General features: G+C 34.2%; 1 protein-coding gene across 5 annotated transcripts in view; it reads left to right on the forward strand.

Moving 5' to 3' along the window:
* The window catches only part of LOC122522586 (voltage-dependent T-type calcium channel subunit alpha-1H), a 65,144-nt gene extending 48,631 nt beyond the window's left edge, over positions 1-16,513 (forward strand). For 3 of the 5 annotated variants that reach the window (XM_043643782.1, XM_043643786.1, XM_043643785.1), the window contains 20 exons: positions 3,316-3,472; positions 6,088-6,243; positions 6,927-7,061; positions 7,302-7,595; positions 8,112-8,266; positions 8,358-8,504; positions 8,891-9,056; positions 9,832-10,178; positions 10,297-10,489; positions 10,740-10,889; positions 11,024-11,404; positions 11,947-12,139; positions 12,243-12,504; positions 12,798-12,928; positions 13,009-13,158; positions 13,302-13,594; positions 13,689-13,947; positions 14,176-14,447; positions 14,535-14,838; positions 14,922-16,513. In XM_043643782.1, the coding sequence (XP_043499717.1) occupies positions 3,316-3,472; positions 6,088-6,243; positions 6,927-7,061; positions 7,302-7,595; positions 8,112-8,266; positions 8,358-8,504; positions 8,891-9,056; positions 9,832-10,178; positions 10,297-10,489; positions 10,740-10,889; positions 11,024-11,404; positions 11,947-12,139; positions 12,243-12,504; positions 12,798-12,928; positions 13,009-13,158; positions 13,302-13,594; positions 13,689-13,947; positions 14,176-14,447; positions 14,535-14,838; positions 14,922-15,556 (4,780 nt within the window). In that variant the 3' untranslated portion in view covers positions 15,557-16,513. The remainder of the gene's footprint in view (positions 1-3,315; positions 3,473-6,087; positions 6,244-6,926; positions 7,062-7,301; positions 7,596-8,111; positions 8,267-8,357; positions 8,505-8,890; positions 9,057-9,831; positions 10,179-10,296; positions 10,490-10,739; positions 10,890-11,023; positions 11,405-11,946; positions 12,140-12,242; positions 12,505-12,797; positions 12,929-13,008; positions 13,159-13,301; positions 13,595-13,688; positions 13,948-14,175; positions 14,448-14,534; positions 14,839-14,921) is intronic. The other 2 variants (XM_043643783.1, XM_043643787.1) reach the window with 1 other exon arrangement.
* Positions 16,514-17,568: the final 1,055 nt, after the last annotated feature.

Consider the following 17,568-nt stretch of genomic DNA (forward strand, 5'->3'; position numbering starts at 1 on the left):
AATAGTTCAAACAAGCAGAAGGTGATTCTACATGAGAAACTAAGTCAAAAATGTAGAATACAATTTATTCGTATAAGGGATTGTTGTTTTTTTTTTGTGTTAAATTTAAAAAATATCCGCGCAGTTAATTTAGTTTAAGTTCGACAAATTTCACTAGCTTACTGTCGAATATTTCGGAAAACATTTTGTGCTTTTTAATATGTTTAAAAGCATTGTCGGTATGATGATATATCTTATATCGGTTTTACTTTTATGCTTATCGAACAAAATTTTTAGTTTCCAAAGTTGCAAGCTCAATCAAGTGCACGCTCGAACTCGACAAATTTCCAAAATTATTTTTATTAAAAACAAAGTCTTAGAGACGAACAAATTGATATTCTACATTTTCGATTTCATTTTTCATCTACTAAATCATTCACTGCTTAGGACACTCTGTATATATTTATATGTATACATATATAGATTATATTTATATTAAACTTTATAGCTTTCTGATGAACGTGTACGATTTTTTGATATTTTGCAACGGCCGATGTTTTTTATTGTTCATTTCCATTGATTCCTGCTAAATCCTTTGAAATGTACGTGTTATACGGAACCACAAAAGCTGCGTGTATTTATAATTGTTCTCCATCCCTACCCCCCTCCCCCCTGATTTTCATGCAAAATCGTGTATGTTGCCGATGTTCGATATCGTAAATATACTTTAAAACACGTAAAACATTGAAATTGAAGTTCTCGTTGAACACTCATCAGTCGTATACGAAAAATATCTGCGTGTTTGTGTGTCTCTGTGTCGGAGCCATGTATATTATCCTTATGTAACCACACGAATAAGCTAAACGTTGGGGTATCATATTACTTTCACTTTTTTTTTAAATTCGTACAATTAGTACAATGTTTTTGTGTTTGGCGTAAGAAAATGTAAAACCTAGTCTGATCGATACGATACTTCGACTACTGCCGCAGTAGATACACCCGTTAATGGTCAGACATGAATAAACGAACTTCGTTTTGTAACGGTCGATTAAATAAACAAAATTATTAAAAAATAATTATTTTATAATATACATTTTTCTTTTTATTATTTCGTACTGTTTTTTGTTTTGTTTTTGTTAATATATAAATTATATTCATTAAAGAGCCATTCAATATTCATTTCGTTGATATCGTAGACGATTCATTAATAAAAAGAAACATGCTATAAAGTCAAACCAATATTGAAAATGGTTAAAATAAACGTGATCACTTTAGAATATGATACGCCAATGCGAAGTACCCTTATGTACATTACTATGTTGGATATACCAATATTCGGTCATCGTTGATGTTTATGTTGGATATACCTATCTATCATCGTTAAACGCAATGACTCGAACTGCATACCACAAATCAAACAGTGATATATCCAGTTGACGATCGTTACATTTGTTGCTCTATTTCACGCAGTTTGCACGCATCAATCGACGAACTTAATATTTATATGTGTATATATGTATATATACATATATAATCGTATCTTAAATATTCTTCATTTACTTTGTTTCAACAGATATCACAATCATATTCACTTTTCCAACACGAAATATATATTCTATATATATATATATAATTGTAGTTTTATATATTGTATGGATAGGAGTATATAATATTATATTATGTCGATATTTACCTATTTTTGAATTGAATTTAAACGCAGACACGTGCTGATCCTGCGGAATGTTAACCGGCTCCGAGCTTCGTGCTAAATTCCTTCTTTTCTTTTGTTTTCACTGTACTTTTCCAACGTATTTATTTACATTGGCTTTGAAAATATTTCTGTCAGCGAAGGGTCTTTGCGCTTTTTTAACAAACCGTTAATCATTTCTCTCGCCGGTCTCGTCATGTTTTATGTTATTTTTATTTATTTTTTGTTTTGAATGATCCTTCGATTTAAAACAATAGACGAAAGATTATTCTAATTATTTTTATTCGAGGAAACATTGTTATAACGTACTCGTACTATCCCAATACTCAAAATCTAATTCAACAAGTTCACCAGAATTTGAGACACAAAACTGGTCACGCTTTTAATTATCTAACTTGTTGAAATTGAACAAAGTTCTACAACAGTTTAAACTAGACACGATTAGACGAGATTACGGCTTGACGCACGCTTACGAACAATACAATTACTAGACAATATTGATACGCTTTTATGTTTCAATCTTTGATATGTAGAGATATTAGATTAAAAGTATGCCATACACGGTGAGTCCCATAAGTATTCTTACACCTACTGTCAATTTAAAACGATCAATATTTTCTCGTAATACGATATTTACAAATTTTTATTTGCAAAAACATTTCTTAGAATTATTCTAATTTTTAAATTGATATCAATTTTATCGCATAAGGACATTTTATTATAAGAAAAATAAAAATGTTCTTACTTGATAAGAAAATTGGTTTCCGATAAAATTGACATCAATTTGTCAATCAAATGATCCTTAAATCTGATTTTGCTTATTAGAAGTTGAAAAATTTGAATTACAAGCAACTATCAATGATTTCAAATTCGCAATGGAGAAGTAAAAAGTGAGTAGTAGGTAAGTACGAATACTCCTGTGACGCGCTACATCTTTTATAAACCATAAGAGGCCGTCTAAACGAAATTTCTTTTTTTAAAACAATTATTACAATTATTCCAATATTATGTAGATACATATGAAATATTTTTATACATACGACGGGGTGGCCCACGGTTAAATTGTTAACGTTAAAAAAGGTAGCCATCGTGGGCCACGCTGCATATGTAAGTATTATTTATTATATTTTCACGTTATAATCACGCTTAGTAGTTAAGTCTCTAGTTCCTCGAAGGAGGTTCGAGGGTAAGAAGGACCATTGCAACAACGAGAACGGCGAATAGGAGCAGAGACACTTCGCGTGGCATCTCGTCGTCGTCCGAAGAATTTTTATCAAAAATTCCTAACAAAAAGTTCCCAACAATATCCCAATGAAAGAATTCCAATACCAACAAAAAGGAAAAACCTTTTCTATTCCATTTCCTCTTTTATCTTTTTCTCCTCCTACTGATTCTTTTTTTCTATATCTTTCACTTTCACTTTAACTTTCTTTCTATTTCTTTTTCTCTCTCTCTCTCTCTCTATCTATCTATTTATCTATCAAATTTATCTAATCTCTTTCTCTCTTTCTCTCACTTTCTGTCTGTCTGTCTCTCTCTCTCTCTCTCTCTCTCTACAATCTATCCCCGATTACCGTCGATTACTGTCACGGTGGTAAATTTAGGCCGGCGGATTGTCTCGGTTGCAGCATCCTAGGAATGTACCTGTTCGGGGGTAAGTTTTGCATGTGGGCGGACCGGAGTCGGCCCTGCACCTGTGCCGAAGTGGTCTCACGGCACCCGATGTGTCGCTGTGATCGCAAACATTTCAACGACATCGTCTGGGCCCTTGTCACGGTCTTTCAGGTATCACTAATTAGATCCCCAAACCATATTTTTGATATATATATTTTTTTTTCTTTTTTTTTTAATCTATTTTTCTCCTTACTCTACTACTTCTACTTCTTCTACTTCTTCTACTTCTTTTCTCCCTGTTATAAACTAAATATATTTAGTAGTATTTACATATTTTTATATATACGCATATACAAAAATACCTGTATATATACATATATTTATAATACCCAAACACATTATTATTATTATTATTATTATTATTATTAGGATTATTATTATTATTATTATTATTATTATTACGATTATTGTTATTATTACACGGCTTAAACGTGTACAAAAAAAAGATTTATTTTTCTTTTTATTTTTCTTTTTATTATTATTATTATTATTATTATTATAAGTATTATTATGTTTATAATTGCTACTATCGATTATTCTTAGCACATTCATGACCGCACATCTTGTTTATTCGCGCTTTTCCTCTATTTCTATTTCTATTTCTATTTCTATTTCTGTATCTATATCTATTTCTATTCCTATTTCTATTTCTCTGTTCTTTCATCTGTAATTCACTACTGTCTGAGATTTTTCCGCATTTCTTTTTCTCTTGCTTTCCTATTATATCTACTTTCTCTTACTCTTTCTCTTACTCTTTCTCTTTCTCTTTCTCTTTCTCTTTCTCTTTCTCTTTCTCTCTCATTTAATCTATCTTTGCCTTTGATCATATTACGTATCCTTGCCTTTTTCTAAACTATCTGCTTTCACGGTAACGAACCATTTATCATTATCAATAAATTTTTATCAAAGACCACGAATTTCTCTCCTATTAGTTTATTAATCGACAAATTAAAAAACAAATTAATAATAAAAAATATAAATAAGTAATTTTTTTTCTATAAAATTTGCTCATAATATCCTTCTGCGTTTCACAAGATCCAATTACGTGTTCATTAGATTAACGTTATGGTTAAGAAAATAGTAGTAAAAAAGAAAAAAAAGCAGCGGTCTTTCCTGGAGCTTTTGAATCTTTTTTCGTTTGTAGTGAAATTGTTCTCTTCGTACGCGGTACGACTAAACCACAAAAAAAAATAAAAGAAAAAAATAAAAGAAAAAAAAAAACAAGGAGGAAGAACAAAAATATAATACTTTCATCCGACCACATGAAAAAGCTTTTGTATCGTTTTAAGTATATGAACTACTCGTAAAAAGTTTGAGAAGCTGAAAGCTAACGTACAACGGATGAAAGAGAGAGAGAGAGAGAGAGAGAATGAGAACGGGTGAATATTCGTGAAATTTTATTTTTCCCGCTCACAATGTTCCTAGAAAAAAGAAAAAGAAAAAAAAAAGAAGGTGCATTTTATTTGGTATCACGGAAAGAAAAATCCATGAGTTGTTTATTAAAAGTGCATCCATTCTCGTTCCGCGGATTAAAACGAATACAAATTCTTTTTTTATTTGTTAAAACTTTGAAATTGGAATTAAAAATTCGATTCGAACTTGGAGAAACGCGGTGAAGAGGCAAAGAATGCAAAGTTTATAAAATATTTTCAATGCGTACAATCCAACTTATTACACGGTTTAATATTTGGAAGAGAGAGAGAGAGAAAAAAAGAAGAAAAATGAAGATAAAAAATAAAGTAAGAAAAGAAAAGAAAAAAGGAAAAAGAAAAACATAGAAAGCGATTTATTCGTTCGTTCATCAGTAATCACGTGTCAAGAATCAGAATTCGAACGAATATGAATCGTAAGGAATAAAAAGAGAATCTATAGGAGTATTACGTAGAACTTTTGAATGCAAGAAAACGGTATATAAGGTAAGTAGATGATATACGGAATGCAAAAGAAACGACCAATTTAAATATGGAACAAAGAGAAGTTTTGCTTTGCTTGCTTGACGGTCCTGTGGTGATTGTGGTTACAGTGGAGCAGAGGAAATGAAGGAGGATGTGTGGGGGGTGGGAAGGTGGAGGGGTTAGAAAACAAGGATAAGCGAAAATCTCATAAAGAATGTTCACGTATATACGTATAATACAAAAACGTATACATATATACGCGTAAATATATATATGTATATATGCAGAGAGAAAGAGAGAGAAATTCGTGGTACGCGATGCTTTCAGCATGTATATGCTGAGAAAAGGAGACGATATCGATTGGCAATACGTTTTTGTAACCGAGGCCAGATATGGAAATATGAACGTGTCAGGCCGGTTCCAAAATTTAAAACAAATTTCTCCATCGTCCTTGGCCCGATTGTTCAAAATGACGAATGAAGCTTTTCGGTGCTTTTCAATAGTACTTTGGCATCCGATACTCTGATTATCTTCTTCTTTACATTACTCCTTTTCCATGCTAGTTGAGAAGTCGGTCGTACGATTAAATCGGGACGCACGGATATCGGGACGTGGATATTGTTGTGATGAAAAACGTAGTAACGGAAAGAAATAGATAGATATATATATATATATATGGAGAAAATGATTTGATTAGACGATTTGAAGATACGGCCAAGTTGGTTTCGTTTTCGCCAATCGATAAAGTCATCCAAAGATCAATGGATTTTCCTATTCGAATAATGATTTTCAAATGTTGTCCATACTATTTTTTTGATCCATTTTAAATAGATATTAACTCAAGAAGATTGGAACGTGGTGCTTTTCAATGGTATGCAGAAAACATCTCACTGGGCTGCCCTCTACTTCGTAGCTCTGATGACATTTGGAAATTACGTACTGTTCAATCTTCTAGTCGCCATTCTCGTGGAAGGTTTCTCATCCGAGGTGAGCCTCATCAATTAAGATATGTTGATAATCGAAAGGGAAAGGGTTATTAATATTTTATTTTAATCTTTCGAAATTCCGGAAATATTCTAACGAGGAAGGAAACTTTAAGATATACAACCCTTAACATTTAATCGCGATTTTGCGTAAACCCTTTAACGATCGATTTGACGATAAAACAAAACACCGTGAAAGTAGACGTTCAAACCCCTATCTTCCATGTTGCTGCGAGGATATTCAACCGTAAGAAGTAGGTAAAGCTATCTAAGGATCGGCCAATGTATTCATTCCATGTACATATATATATCAACCTACCCACGTTCTTACGTCGCGTGGCAAACTTTACGCTCTCGTGATAATGCGACATTACGCCATTGGCATCGAAAAACCTTATCGTGTTCTCCTACTCTTTAAATCTTTCTAAGGAAATTAATAGACTGGAACCGTTTCGTTATCGCTTACGAAATTACACCGTAGATTTTATTTCTGTTAAAAACGTGAAGAAAATTCTAGACGAGATTTCTTTCTATCTTGTTATTATATTTGATCTCTCAATTTCTTCATCTTCTACTTTTTTCTTTTTACTTTTTTATTACGAAATTTCTAAACACCTACGTGTAGGAACTATCAATAAGGTTAAAAGGTTTTTTGATCGCTTTATTATTATCGGCACGCGTTTACAGAGAAACGAAAGGAGAGAACGAGAACAAAGAGAGATGGCCAAGTTGGCAGCAAAAGAGGCAGGAATGGGTAGCGAGGAAGGATCTTCAAGGGTTTCGAGATCTCATTCGATTACCGACAGCGACACGTATACACAGGTACGAGATATTAAAAAATACCAAATCCAATTCGTAAGAATTTTCTGTAATGCGCGTGCAAGATCCGAATAAAATTTTAGATATTTTTTTCCTTTTCGACATTATCAATTCTTCTCGTCGTCTCGTCGATTGATTTCAGCAAGAAAACTACGTAAAACAAAACTAAAATAAAATAAAATAAAATAAAAGATTCAAAAGTATATATATATATCGTATAAAGGTAAATTTGTTTGTTCGTAGGAACGAAAAAATTCGTGGCAAAGTGCGGAGGAGCTTAGGAAGTACAAGGACAACAGTTGTAGGGAAAAACAGAACAGCAGTTGGAGGCAACGCATAGACGAGCCAAAGTGTAACATTCAAAAGGAAAACAAAATGATGAGTGGCGTTGGTCAACCACCGATAATCACACATACAGCGGCCACTCCTCAGGACTCGCCAAACACAACACTCGACGTTGGTTACAGAGACCTTAATTATCGTGCGGTTTTTCCACCGGCTGCCACCCTTTCCTTTGAGTCTATCGACCGGACCGGTGTATGTACTCGATCATAGTCGATCTAACTTGCAAACTTTCGATATGCTCTTTAACTTTCTCTCTATCTCTCTCTCTCTCTCGTGAATATGTTCCTGAACATGTATCAACACCATCCTCGACAATTCTGTTTGGCCTGAGGCTGATCATTCCCTCGCTAACTACTTCCTTTTCGATCGAACAGGTTCACCGTATGCGTATCGCGTTTAAAATTCGAAAATCTGAAAATCTCATTTGGATTCATAATTTATTCGAACATCTAAATAATCGTTTATTTATAAATATATATATGATGCCGGGATAATTATGACGATAATCGGAATTAATTTTATGATTTATTTTTTAATCATTAATTCTTATAATATTAATGATGTTATTAATTTGTAGAATATTTTTGTTTTAACTCATTGGATCAATCCATTATCATAATTAATCCGGCACATAAATATATATATAGGTATATATATATATATTTCTATTTAAAGATCGAAGATTTTAATAACGATATTGATTTTCAGAGTCAATGTAGTATACCATCAGGATTATTAAAGTTACCAGACAATGGTGGTAGCAAGTTTTCAACGAACAATTTGATGGCCGGACAATTTCCCAGACGAATAAGCCTAGTAACCGCGGTGGTAAATCCTTCCTCGAGAGAATTCTCAAACTCCAGGTAAATACTATTGGTGGTGGATTCGGTTGATTATCCCATTTGGATATTAATCCCCGTTATCTCTTTCTATTATTCCTACGTATTATCTCAGTCCACCGAGAATACATAGAGGATACTCTTGGCGTTTGTCTCGGCCATCTTTGCGAAGAAAACGTTGGTCCCAAAGCGACGAGGAACAAGCCAGTCGAACGATCGTTTTGAACAATGGCAGAAGTGCCTTTGGCGGTTCCAATTACACGTGAGTACGAAAGAGAGTAGTAATAGCTGACTATAGTTCTCGGTTGGGTCTCGTAAAAGCTTTTATCCCATCTCAAGCTTCGTTGTCTTGTCTTTGTTGAGATGTCTTTGTCTACCTACCGTTCTTGTAACTTCCTCCTTTCCTTCCTTCCTTCCTTCCTTCCTGCCTTCCTTTCTTTCTTTTTTTTTCTTCTTTTTCATCCCTTCATTTTTTTCTCCGTCTTGTTGATTCATTCAATTAACGAGGCACAGTGCCTCCTCGTGAGGCTTTTATTGAGATCACTCGAACGAACTCTGACTACCCCTTCGATTTAAATCTTTTTCTATTCTTTTTTTCTTCTCTCTTTTATTTCTTTTCTTTTTCTTCTTTTTTTTTTCTTTTTTCAGCTTCAACGGTGGTTATTTGCATGGCTCGATAAGAAACGACACGCAATGCGACGCGCCCAATAATCGAACGACCGTCCTAACGAGCAATAATCGCAGCCTCAGCCCCAACAATTCCATCGAAAGCCGCGGCTCATCGATGCGCCGTTATACGGCCACGCCTAACCAGGCATGTAAAAAAAGAAAAGAGCAAAAAAATAAAAGAAAAAGAAACATTCTATACCGATGTAATCGATATCAGACACGACCTGTCTTTTATCTTTTCACTTAATACTTTTTTTTTTTTTCTTTTTTAATCATAGAGTAACTTTCGGAAAGGGCTTTCCCATCCGATAACACCAAACCCTGGTGTCATATGAAAATTGACATTCAATTGACAATCGAATATGCATTGAATTCTATCGAAATAAAAGATTTGATATTTAATCAATTTGCATCATAGTTTCATGATATATCCGATTAATTTCATCAATAAGAAACACACTAAACTGGTATTTTATTTGAAGTTATAAAATTATATTGTTTTTCAATCGTAATTTGAATTAGAAATACGAAATTTCGTACGTTTTCGAACAATAATTGAATTGGTTTATGCACTAACTGCCGGGATTATTACAAGCACGGTAATAAATGACCGGCATCGGTTGCTCGTTATTACGCTTTACGGATGCAAATGGCTTAAATATTTATCGCTAATTCCACGTTTCTCTCTCTTTGGCGTATATATTTGTTTGTATTCTAGAAATTGTATGTTAATTGAATGAATGGATGAAAGGTTTTGATCATTTTCATGCCTTTCTATCGTATATCGTAATGACACCATAAACAAAATCATAAAAAATGTATCATCTATTCAAAAATCATACTTTGATAATCAATAATGAAAAAAAAGAAGAAGAAGAAAAAAAAGTATTCATTAAAATGATTTTATATGTTTGAAACAGATGCGATGGATCGGGGAACTCTCGCGAAGAAATTCTTTAAGGGGATACGAAAACGTTCATGGTACGGGGAGAAAGAGCATGGTGTCGGATGATATGCCGGCACCATGCTCGACGCCTCGTACGATAAACAATTTGTCGATGGAAACTGGAACACTGCCGAGAATAAAGCCTCTTCCGGATCAGGATGACGATCATTCGCGTACTGACGATCAAACACCTCCTTCAAATGGCCACGGTAGCGCCAGCAGCGTTGAAAGAATCAAGAAAATTTTTATGTTCTTCGAACCGAAGGGTTGTCTCAAGGAACGCGACGATTATGCGCTTTATATATTTTCGCCTAACAACAGGTTCGAGTAACTTTTCTCTTGCTTTATTTGTTTTTTTTTTTTGTTAACTATTTCACTTATGTTAGTTAGAGAATTAATAATTACAATATTGAATTTTATTCGACGGGTTTTTTGATAGATTTCGTGCATTCTGCCGTTGGTTCGTCGAGCAAAAATGGTTCGACAACGCGGTACTATTCTTTATCGGTTTGAACTGCATCACCTTAGCGATGGAAAGACCAAATATACCCTCGCACAGTCGTGAGAGATTATTCCTCTTGACTGCTAATTATATCTTCACCGCGGTATTTGCCGTAGAAATGTTTATCAAGGTAGTTTGATAATACGATATACGAAGTTTTGAAAAATACATTTGAAATATTGACCCTTACCACTCCTACTTTTATCGTATACGACTCGATATAATATTTCTTACATTAACTTTAATATCGATATTGTAAAATGTAATTTTTCAAATAATCTAAAATGTTTAAATCTAAAATTAAGGAGTGCGAAGGTTTAATAATTTTGGATGTTATTTAAATATTATATCTCGATTATATTTGTTTGATTTCGTCTCAGGTCGTAGCAACGGGGATGCTTTATGGTTCGGACGCTTATTTCACGTCAGGCTGGAATATCATGGATGGATCATTAGTTATAATATCAATCGTCGATTTAATGATGTCATTAATTTCTTCCAGTAGTCCAAGAATATTTGGTATCTTAAGGGTATGTATGTTTTATTTGTTAAATTTTTCTTTTTCTTTTCTTCTTCTTCTAAATTTCGTCTTAGTAAACGAGGTTTTAATCATCATTATTATTATTATTTTATCTGACAAATATAAGTTTTATTATTTTCACAGGTATTTCGTTTGTTGAGATCGTTGAGGCCATTGCGAGTAATCAATCGCGCTCCTGGATTAAAGTTGGTCGTCCAAACTTTATTGTCGTCTTTACGACCGATCGGCAATATCGTTCTGATATGTTGCACCTTTTTCGTGATATTCGGAATTTTGGGTGTTCAACTGTTCAAGGGTGCGTTTTTTTATTGCGACGGTCCCGATATCAAAAATGTTCGCAATAAAACAGATTGTCTGGCGGATAAGCGTAACGTATGGCTCAACAGGAAATATAATTTTGATGATCTCGGGAAGGCGCTTATGTCTTTGTTCGTTTTGTCATCCCGAGATGGTTGGGTCAACATTATGTATACCGGATTGGATGCGGTTGGTGTGGATCAACAGGTAACAACTTCTTCGATCGATATACTCTACATGTTATGTATTTCTTGCCTCTAGTATAGTTATGTACTTTAACTGTATCTAATATGGAACAGCATTGAATATCAAACACTGTAATATCGAGTAAACAATGTAACTTCTACACACAGAATTATGCAATATATTAATTATTTTACATGCATAATTTTTTTTTTTATTTTATGCTATTTTACTGAATAAATATACATTATAGAGAGAGAGAAAAAGAAGAAATAACAACAAAAAATATTTTGTATATAAAAATTATTAACAAAGAAACAAAAGCAATTAATATTTCGAATGATCTGATTTTTCATTTTGTAAAGAAAATAATCGTTTTAACGTTTAAACTTATTTGAAATTTATATTCATTGTTTGACACAACGTGTATAAATTTCGTCTTTAAAAAAATAAAATGTCTCTACCTTTGGAAAAAGTTTCAAATTATGTTTTCCATATTAGATTTAGTTACCCTAAATGACAGATACATCAAAAAATGTCACATTAATATTTGAATTTTATTTCAGCCGATCGAGAATTATTCGGAATGGCGTTTATTATATTTTATCGCGTTCATCCTTCTGGTTGGATTCTTCGTTCTGAACATGTTCGTCGGTGTCGTCGTTGAGAACTTTCATAGATGTCGAGAGGAACAAGAAAAAGAGGAACGTGTTAGAAGGGCCATGAAAAGGGCTCAACAAATGGAAAAGAAACGACGAAGTTGGTCAAATAGAAAAAAATTGCTATCAATAATTTTGACATGATTAAATAATTTTCACTTGATTTAATAAACCAATGCCTCGTATTATTTTCTTTTTTTTAGAAATGCACGAGCCACCTTATTACACGAATTATTCAAAAACACGACTTTTCATTCACAACGTCGTAACTTCGAAATATTTCGATTTGGCAATAGCTGCTGTAATCGGTTTGAACGTTGTAACGATGGCAATGGAATTTTACATGATGCCAAAAGCGCTAACTTACGCTCTTAAAATATTCAATTACTTTTTCACCGCCGTTTTCATCCTGGAATCGCTCATGAAATTGTTGGCACTTGGTATACATCTTTATTTGAAGGACAAGTACGAGCATTCATATATATATATCCTCTTAATGTTGGACTATTCTTTGTCTTTCTGTAAAACTCGTCTAATTCTATATACACACATATATTTTTATAAATAAAATTTTTAATCTATTTCGTATCACATAAAAACTTTTTCATTAAACTTGCCATTTATTCTCTCTCTCTCTCTCTCTCTCTCACTCTCTTTCTCTCTTTTTCTATCTTCTCTTCCTATTTCCATTAAATTTTATTACCAATAGATCTTCTTGATTTATATATCTCATAAAAAAAAATCTTTTATCTCTGTAGATGGAACCAATTGGACGTAGGGATCGTTATATTATCAGTAGTCGGCATCGTTTTGGAAGAAGTTGAATCAAAGATTATACCCATCAATCCGACTATCATTCGCGTTATGCGAGTACTACGTATAGCCAGAGGTAAGTTGTCACGATAAAAAACTAATGTATCTAATTTAGATCGTCATGATGAATAAATGATTTTCCTTGATCTGTTTCAGTTTTAAAACTGTTAAAAATGGCCAAAGGTATACGCGCCCTCTTGGACACGGTAATGCAGGCGTTACCGCAAGTTGGCAACTTGGGTTTGCTATTTTTCTTACTGTTCTTTATATTCGCGGCCCTTGGAGTAGAACTGTTTGGTCGATTAGGTAAATCTTTTGTTTTGTTCTTGTTGTTGTTGTTGTTGGCAAATTTGTTTTTTTATTCGTTCTGCAAATTTTGAAATTCTTTTTTTTTATGATTATTATTCTTCAAGTGTTGTAGAAGATTATAAAATAATTTAAAATTGTAGAATGCAGCGACGAAACACCTTGTCAAGGACTCGGTGAACACGCACATTTCAGTAACTTTGGTATGGCCTTCCTTACTCTCTTTCGCGTAGCTACAGGTGATAATTGGAATGGAATAATGAAGGATACACTTAGAGACGATTGCGACGAAGCTACGGATTGCGTGAAAAATTGTTGCGTAAGCACGATCATCGCGCCTATATTTTTCGTCATTTTTGTACTAATGGCGCAATTCGTTCTCGTCAATGTGGTCGTAGCGGTTTTGATGAAACACCTAGAAGAGAGTCATAAACAGGCACGCGATTTTCAATCCAATTCAATAAATTTCTATGATTTTTATTTCGAATATTATATAATCAATGGGTAATTAAAATGATTTATCATTTTAGATGGAAGATGAATTGGATATGGAAACGCAATTGGAAAGAGAATTGGCCGCGGAACGAGAGGAACTTCTCGAGGTTGAAGAAGAAGAAGAAGAGGGTGGTGGTATGCTCGAAAGACGGATCGTTGGTGATGAAGTTGATGAGGACGACGAAAGAGAATTCGGAACCAGAGAGAAGATTATTATTAGACCCGGTCTTGCCAAGGTTCGTTCCTTGCCGGCCAATTTCATTTATAATCCGCCAAAGGAAAGAAGTTTCGATGGTAAGTTTAAATAAGAACATTTGATCTCGTACGAGTACGAGCTTTATTCATTATTTATTAGATTGATTTTAATTTTAATTGTACAATAATTCATTCATCAAGTGTTTTAATAGTAAAATTGTAAAAAATTGTTCAAGTAGAGTAAATTAATGTGATTTTCAAATGATTTATTTGACTTTATTCAGTAGATATTAATGCTATTATTATAATAAATGTTATTTTCGTTAGATACTTCCGTTTCTGTGGCAATAAATGTGAAAGAAAGACGTCGTAGTTCGTGTTTCCGCTCGTATCCAAGACCGTCCAAGTTTAAATCGAAGCGCCGTCAGACCTTCCATTCGAGTAACCAACGAAGGTCTTTGTTACCAATGCACTTCGAGGTCACCGAGGTCTTTGAAAAACCTGTATGTAATTTGAGCGTACCGCGAATCATTCCTCATCGTATTTACGAGATGGAAAGTCAGGAGGAGGTTATACCTCAGGAGAGTCAATATCTTCGAGTAAGTAAGAAAACGCATATAAAACCGTGTGATATTAAATTGTATAAATAACACGATAAAATATTTTCTAAAAAAAAATAAATAAAGGTAACGAGCAATAACAAAGAGAACAAGTCGTTCCTTTGCGTGAGCAGACCAATGGCAAGTTCCTCGCCAGTAACACCGAGTGGTTCAACGTCGACTCTGACCACCGGTCTGAGATATCAAAACGAGCGTTATTTGTTACCGACAGCCGAGATCTATCCTTCTAAGGCAAGTTTCGCTCGTAGAATCTCGACCGATACTCAGTCGCAATCCGAGATAAGTGCTAGCGTTGCTACGGGAAGTAGTACGAGAACGGGGAGCAATGCTAGCGAGTATACTACAAGTATTCGAACGAAAAAGATCGAAGGTAAGTTGATCGTCTTTCGATAACGACAACAAAATGATATATATGCAAATTAGCTAATTTTGCCTTTACTTCTCGTACTTTAGGTACTAACGGGGAAAATAATGCGAGGTTGTCGAAGGATAATAAGGACAAACAACAACAACAACAACAACAACAACAACGGGTGAGCCAAACGGAAGAAGAGGATCTCGACGTGCAATCGGTGATCAACGAAAGAAGGCCGTCCAGGCTGAAAAGTGCAACCTCATCCGGTACATCAACGACCGGTACCAGCGATCAGTGTGCTCAAATCGTTAGGGTCGAGAGTTTCGCTCATATTTATGCGGCCGAGGATTTGCTGGACGAGTTGCCGGACGAAAGTTCGGCGTTTGAAAATGTCAGCGAAAGTGGTACGAGCGGAAGTATCAACGAGAGTGGTACTGTGAGTGGTAGTGATGTTAGTCGTAGCGTTAGCGGCCTCGTACAGGTGGTCGAGTGTACTACTTGTCCTGCTATGAGCACGGACGTTAGAATATACGTCGATGACACGGATTCTATCAGCAGCAGCGGACACTTTGGAAGAACTTTTGCCGAGGATGATGACGATGACGATGACGACGAGACGCCTGATATCACTATGTCGATTTCAGCGCCGATCGACGAACAAGTAGAAAAAGATAACGTTGAAAATGTGAGAGATGAGACACCACCCTTGGCTGGCCCTTCCGATCCCTCTTAATAACTAACATTGCTGCCGTGATTAAATTCGCGACTAGGAAGAAGTACGTAGTATAATCGACGGCGTCGATGATGGGCTCTATAAGAAAGACTGTAGTGCATGACAATATAGTCGTTATATTCTAGTCACTTTGCCGCCGTTAAACATGCCAAAGAGAAACATGAGAGTATAGAAGAGGGGGATAACGGGAAAATGGTTACGAAAATAAAATAAGAGAGGGATTATTGAATCTCTTATTTAAAGAATTTTAGACAAAATATTCGTCGTTCGAGGGGTGACCAGTAGAGATAATATATTAGATGAGACAAAGATGTTATATTTTCATCTCGATCTCATAACTCGATTCGAGTTATCGAACTCGTATCATTATCCGAGGCTAAGAATAATACCTAGGGGGGAGGTAGTAGTCGCTGTTTTTCGGGACTGTTCGATCAACTTTTCAAAGAATTATTTTCTCTCTTAATCTATTTCCATTCGATTCCTTGTCTCGTAGTTTTATTGGACAAGATAAATTATTCTTTCATCGAAAAATCATCGTTTATTATCTTTTTTACGTTTAAGAACATTTACTTCGATAATTGAAAATCCTTGAACACGATTGATCTATTATCTCTCTCTTTTTCTCTCTCTCTCTCTCTTACACACACACACGCATACACACACGTTAGAATGAAACATTCAGAGGAATCTAACGAAAAGTCGATCGATCGGGTCGAATCGAAATCGGCAACTCTATCTTTCTTTCCTAAGTACGACGTTATCTCGTTTAAACAAAATTTCCACACGCAGAAAAAACTTACACAGGAAAAAAAAAAGAGAATGGAGGCGACATACACAACACGTATAACGCACTGAAAACTTATGACAATCTCTTATTGCCAGCGGTATCGAAACTCAGTTCCCGCTAATGAAGCGTCATGGAAGTCATATTCGTAGGAATTGGTAGATCAAGAAAAATAAAAGGAAGAAGAATAAGAAGAAGAAAAAGATGATTCTTAAGATGAAGAAGAATAAGAAGAAAAGTAGAAGAAAAATAGCAGAAAATAGAAAAAGAAAAAAAAAAGAAATGAAGAAAAATAATTGAATAATAAATAATTTAGCGAATTTGTAGAGATCTCTTAGGTAGATTTAAAAATCGAGTCTACGCGACAAAAATTACAATTTATCGGACCACACTTCCTCGCCTTTCCTTTTTACTCGCGTTTATCGCCATCAGGAGTCGTAGAAAGAAATGAATTAGACGATTATTATTGTTGAACGTGAGTTTAATTGAAAAAGAAAAAAAACAAAAAAGAAAAAACAAACAAAAAAAGAAGAAAAAAAAGAAGACGATCGCAATAAATGTTATTTCGAAAGGGGGAAGTTTTAATAATCATCCTTCGTTTAGGAAAAAAAAAAAAAAAAAACCAAAATTGAAAAACTTCTTCGTTGGCTTTTCACTCACGGCGAAAAATTTTCAGCGACAATTTTCGCTCGATGACACCGTTCGATCTAGTCAAATGCGTTTAGATATTTAAAAAAAAGAAAAAAAAGATACGAGAAAAAGAAAAATGGAAAAAAAAAAAGGAAAAAAGGTTCATTCGAGTATATATATGTACATACATACACGCATATTAAATATATTCATTCATACGCGTACTTTAGATAAATAAGTAGCGTCTATCCCTCCTGTGGCGAATCACGAGTGAAATCGTTCGATCCTCTTCGTTTAGTTCTCTTCGTTTATCTCTTTTTCTATCCTAGAACGTTCTTCTCGTTAACATCTGTGATATACTTTAATCGTAGTGTATTTCCTATAACGACGAGCAGCAAACATCGGCAAACGAACGGGTAAAACTTTATAATAGGGGCATAGAGAAAAAGGAAAAATGTAGGAAACACAAATGAAAGAAAGAATATTAAAGAGAAAAAGAAAAAAAAAAGAAAAAACAGAATAAACGCATACGTCAGGTAAAAAGAAAATAATAGAAATGAATGGGGGAAAAGAGAGTAGCTGAATTTTTATTCTCGAT

Source organism: Polistes fuscatus, unplaced genomic scaffold, assembly GCF_010416935.1.
Source record: "Polistes fuscatus isolate 324 unplaced genomic scaffold, CU_Pfus_HIC Scaffold5, whole genome shotgun sequence".
NCBI lineage: Eukaryota > Metazoa > Arthropoda > Insecta > Hymenoptera > Vespidae > Polistes > Polistes fuscatus.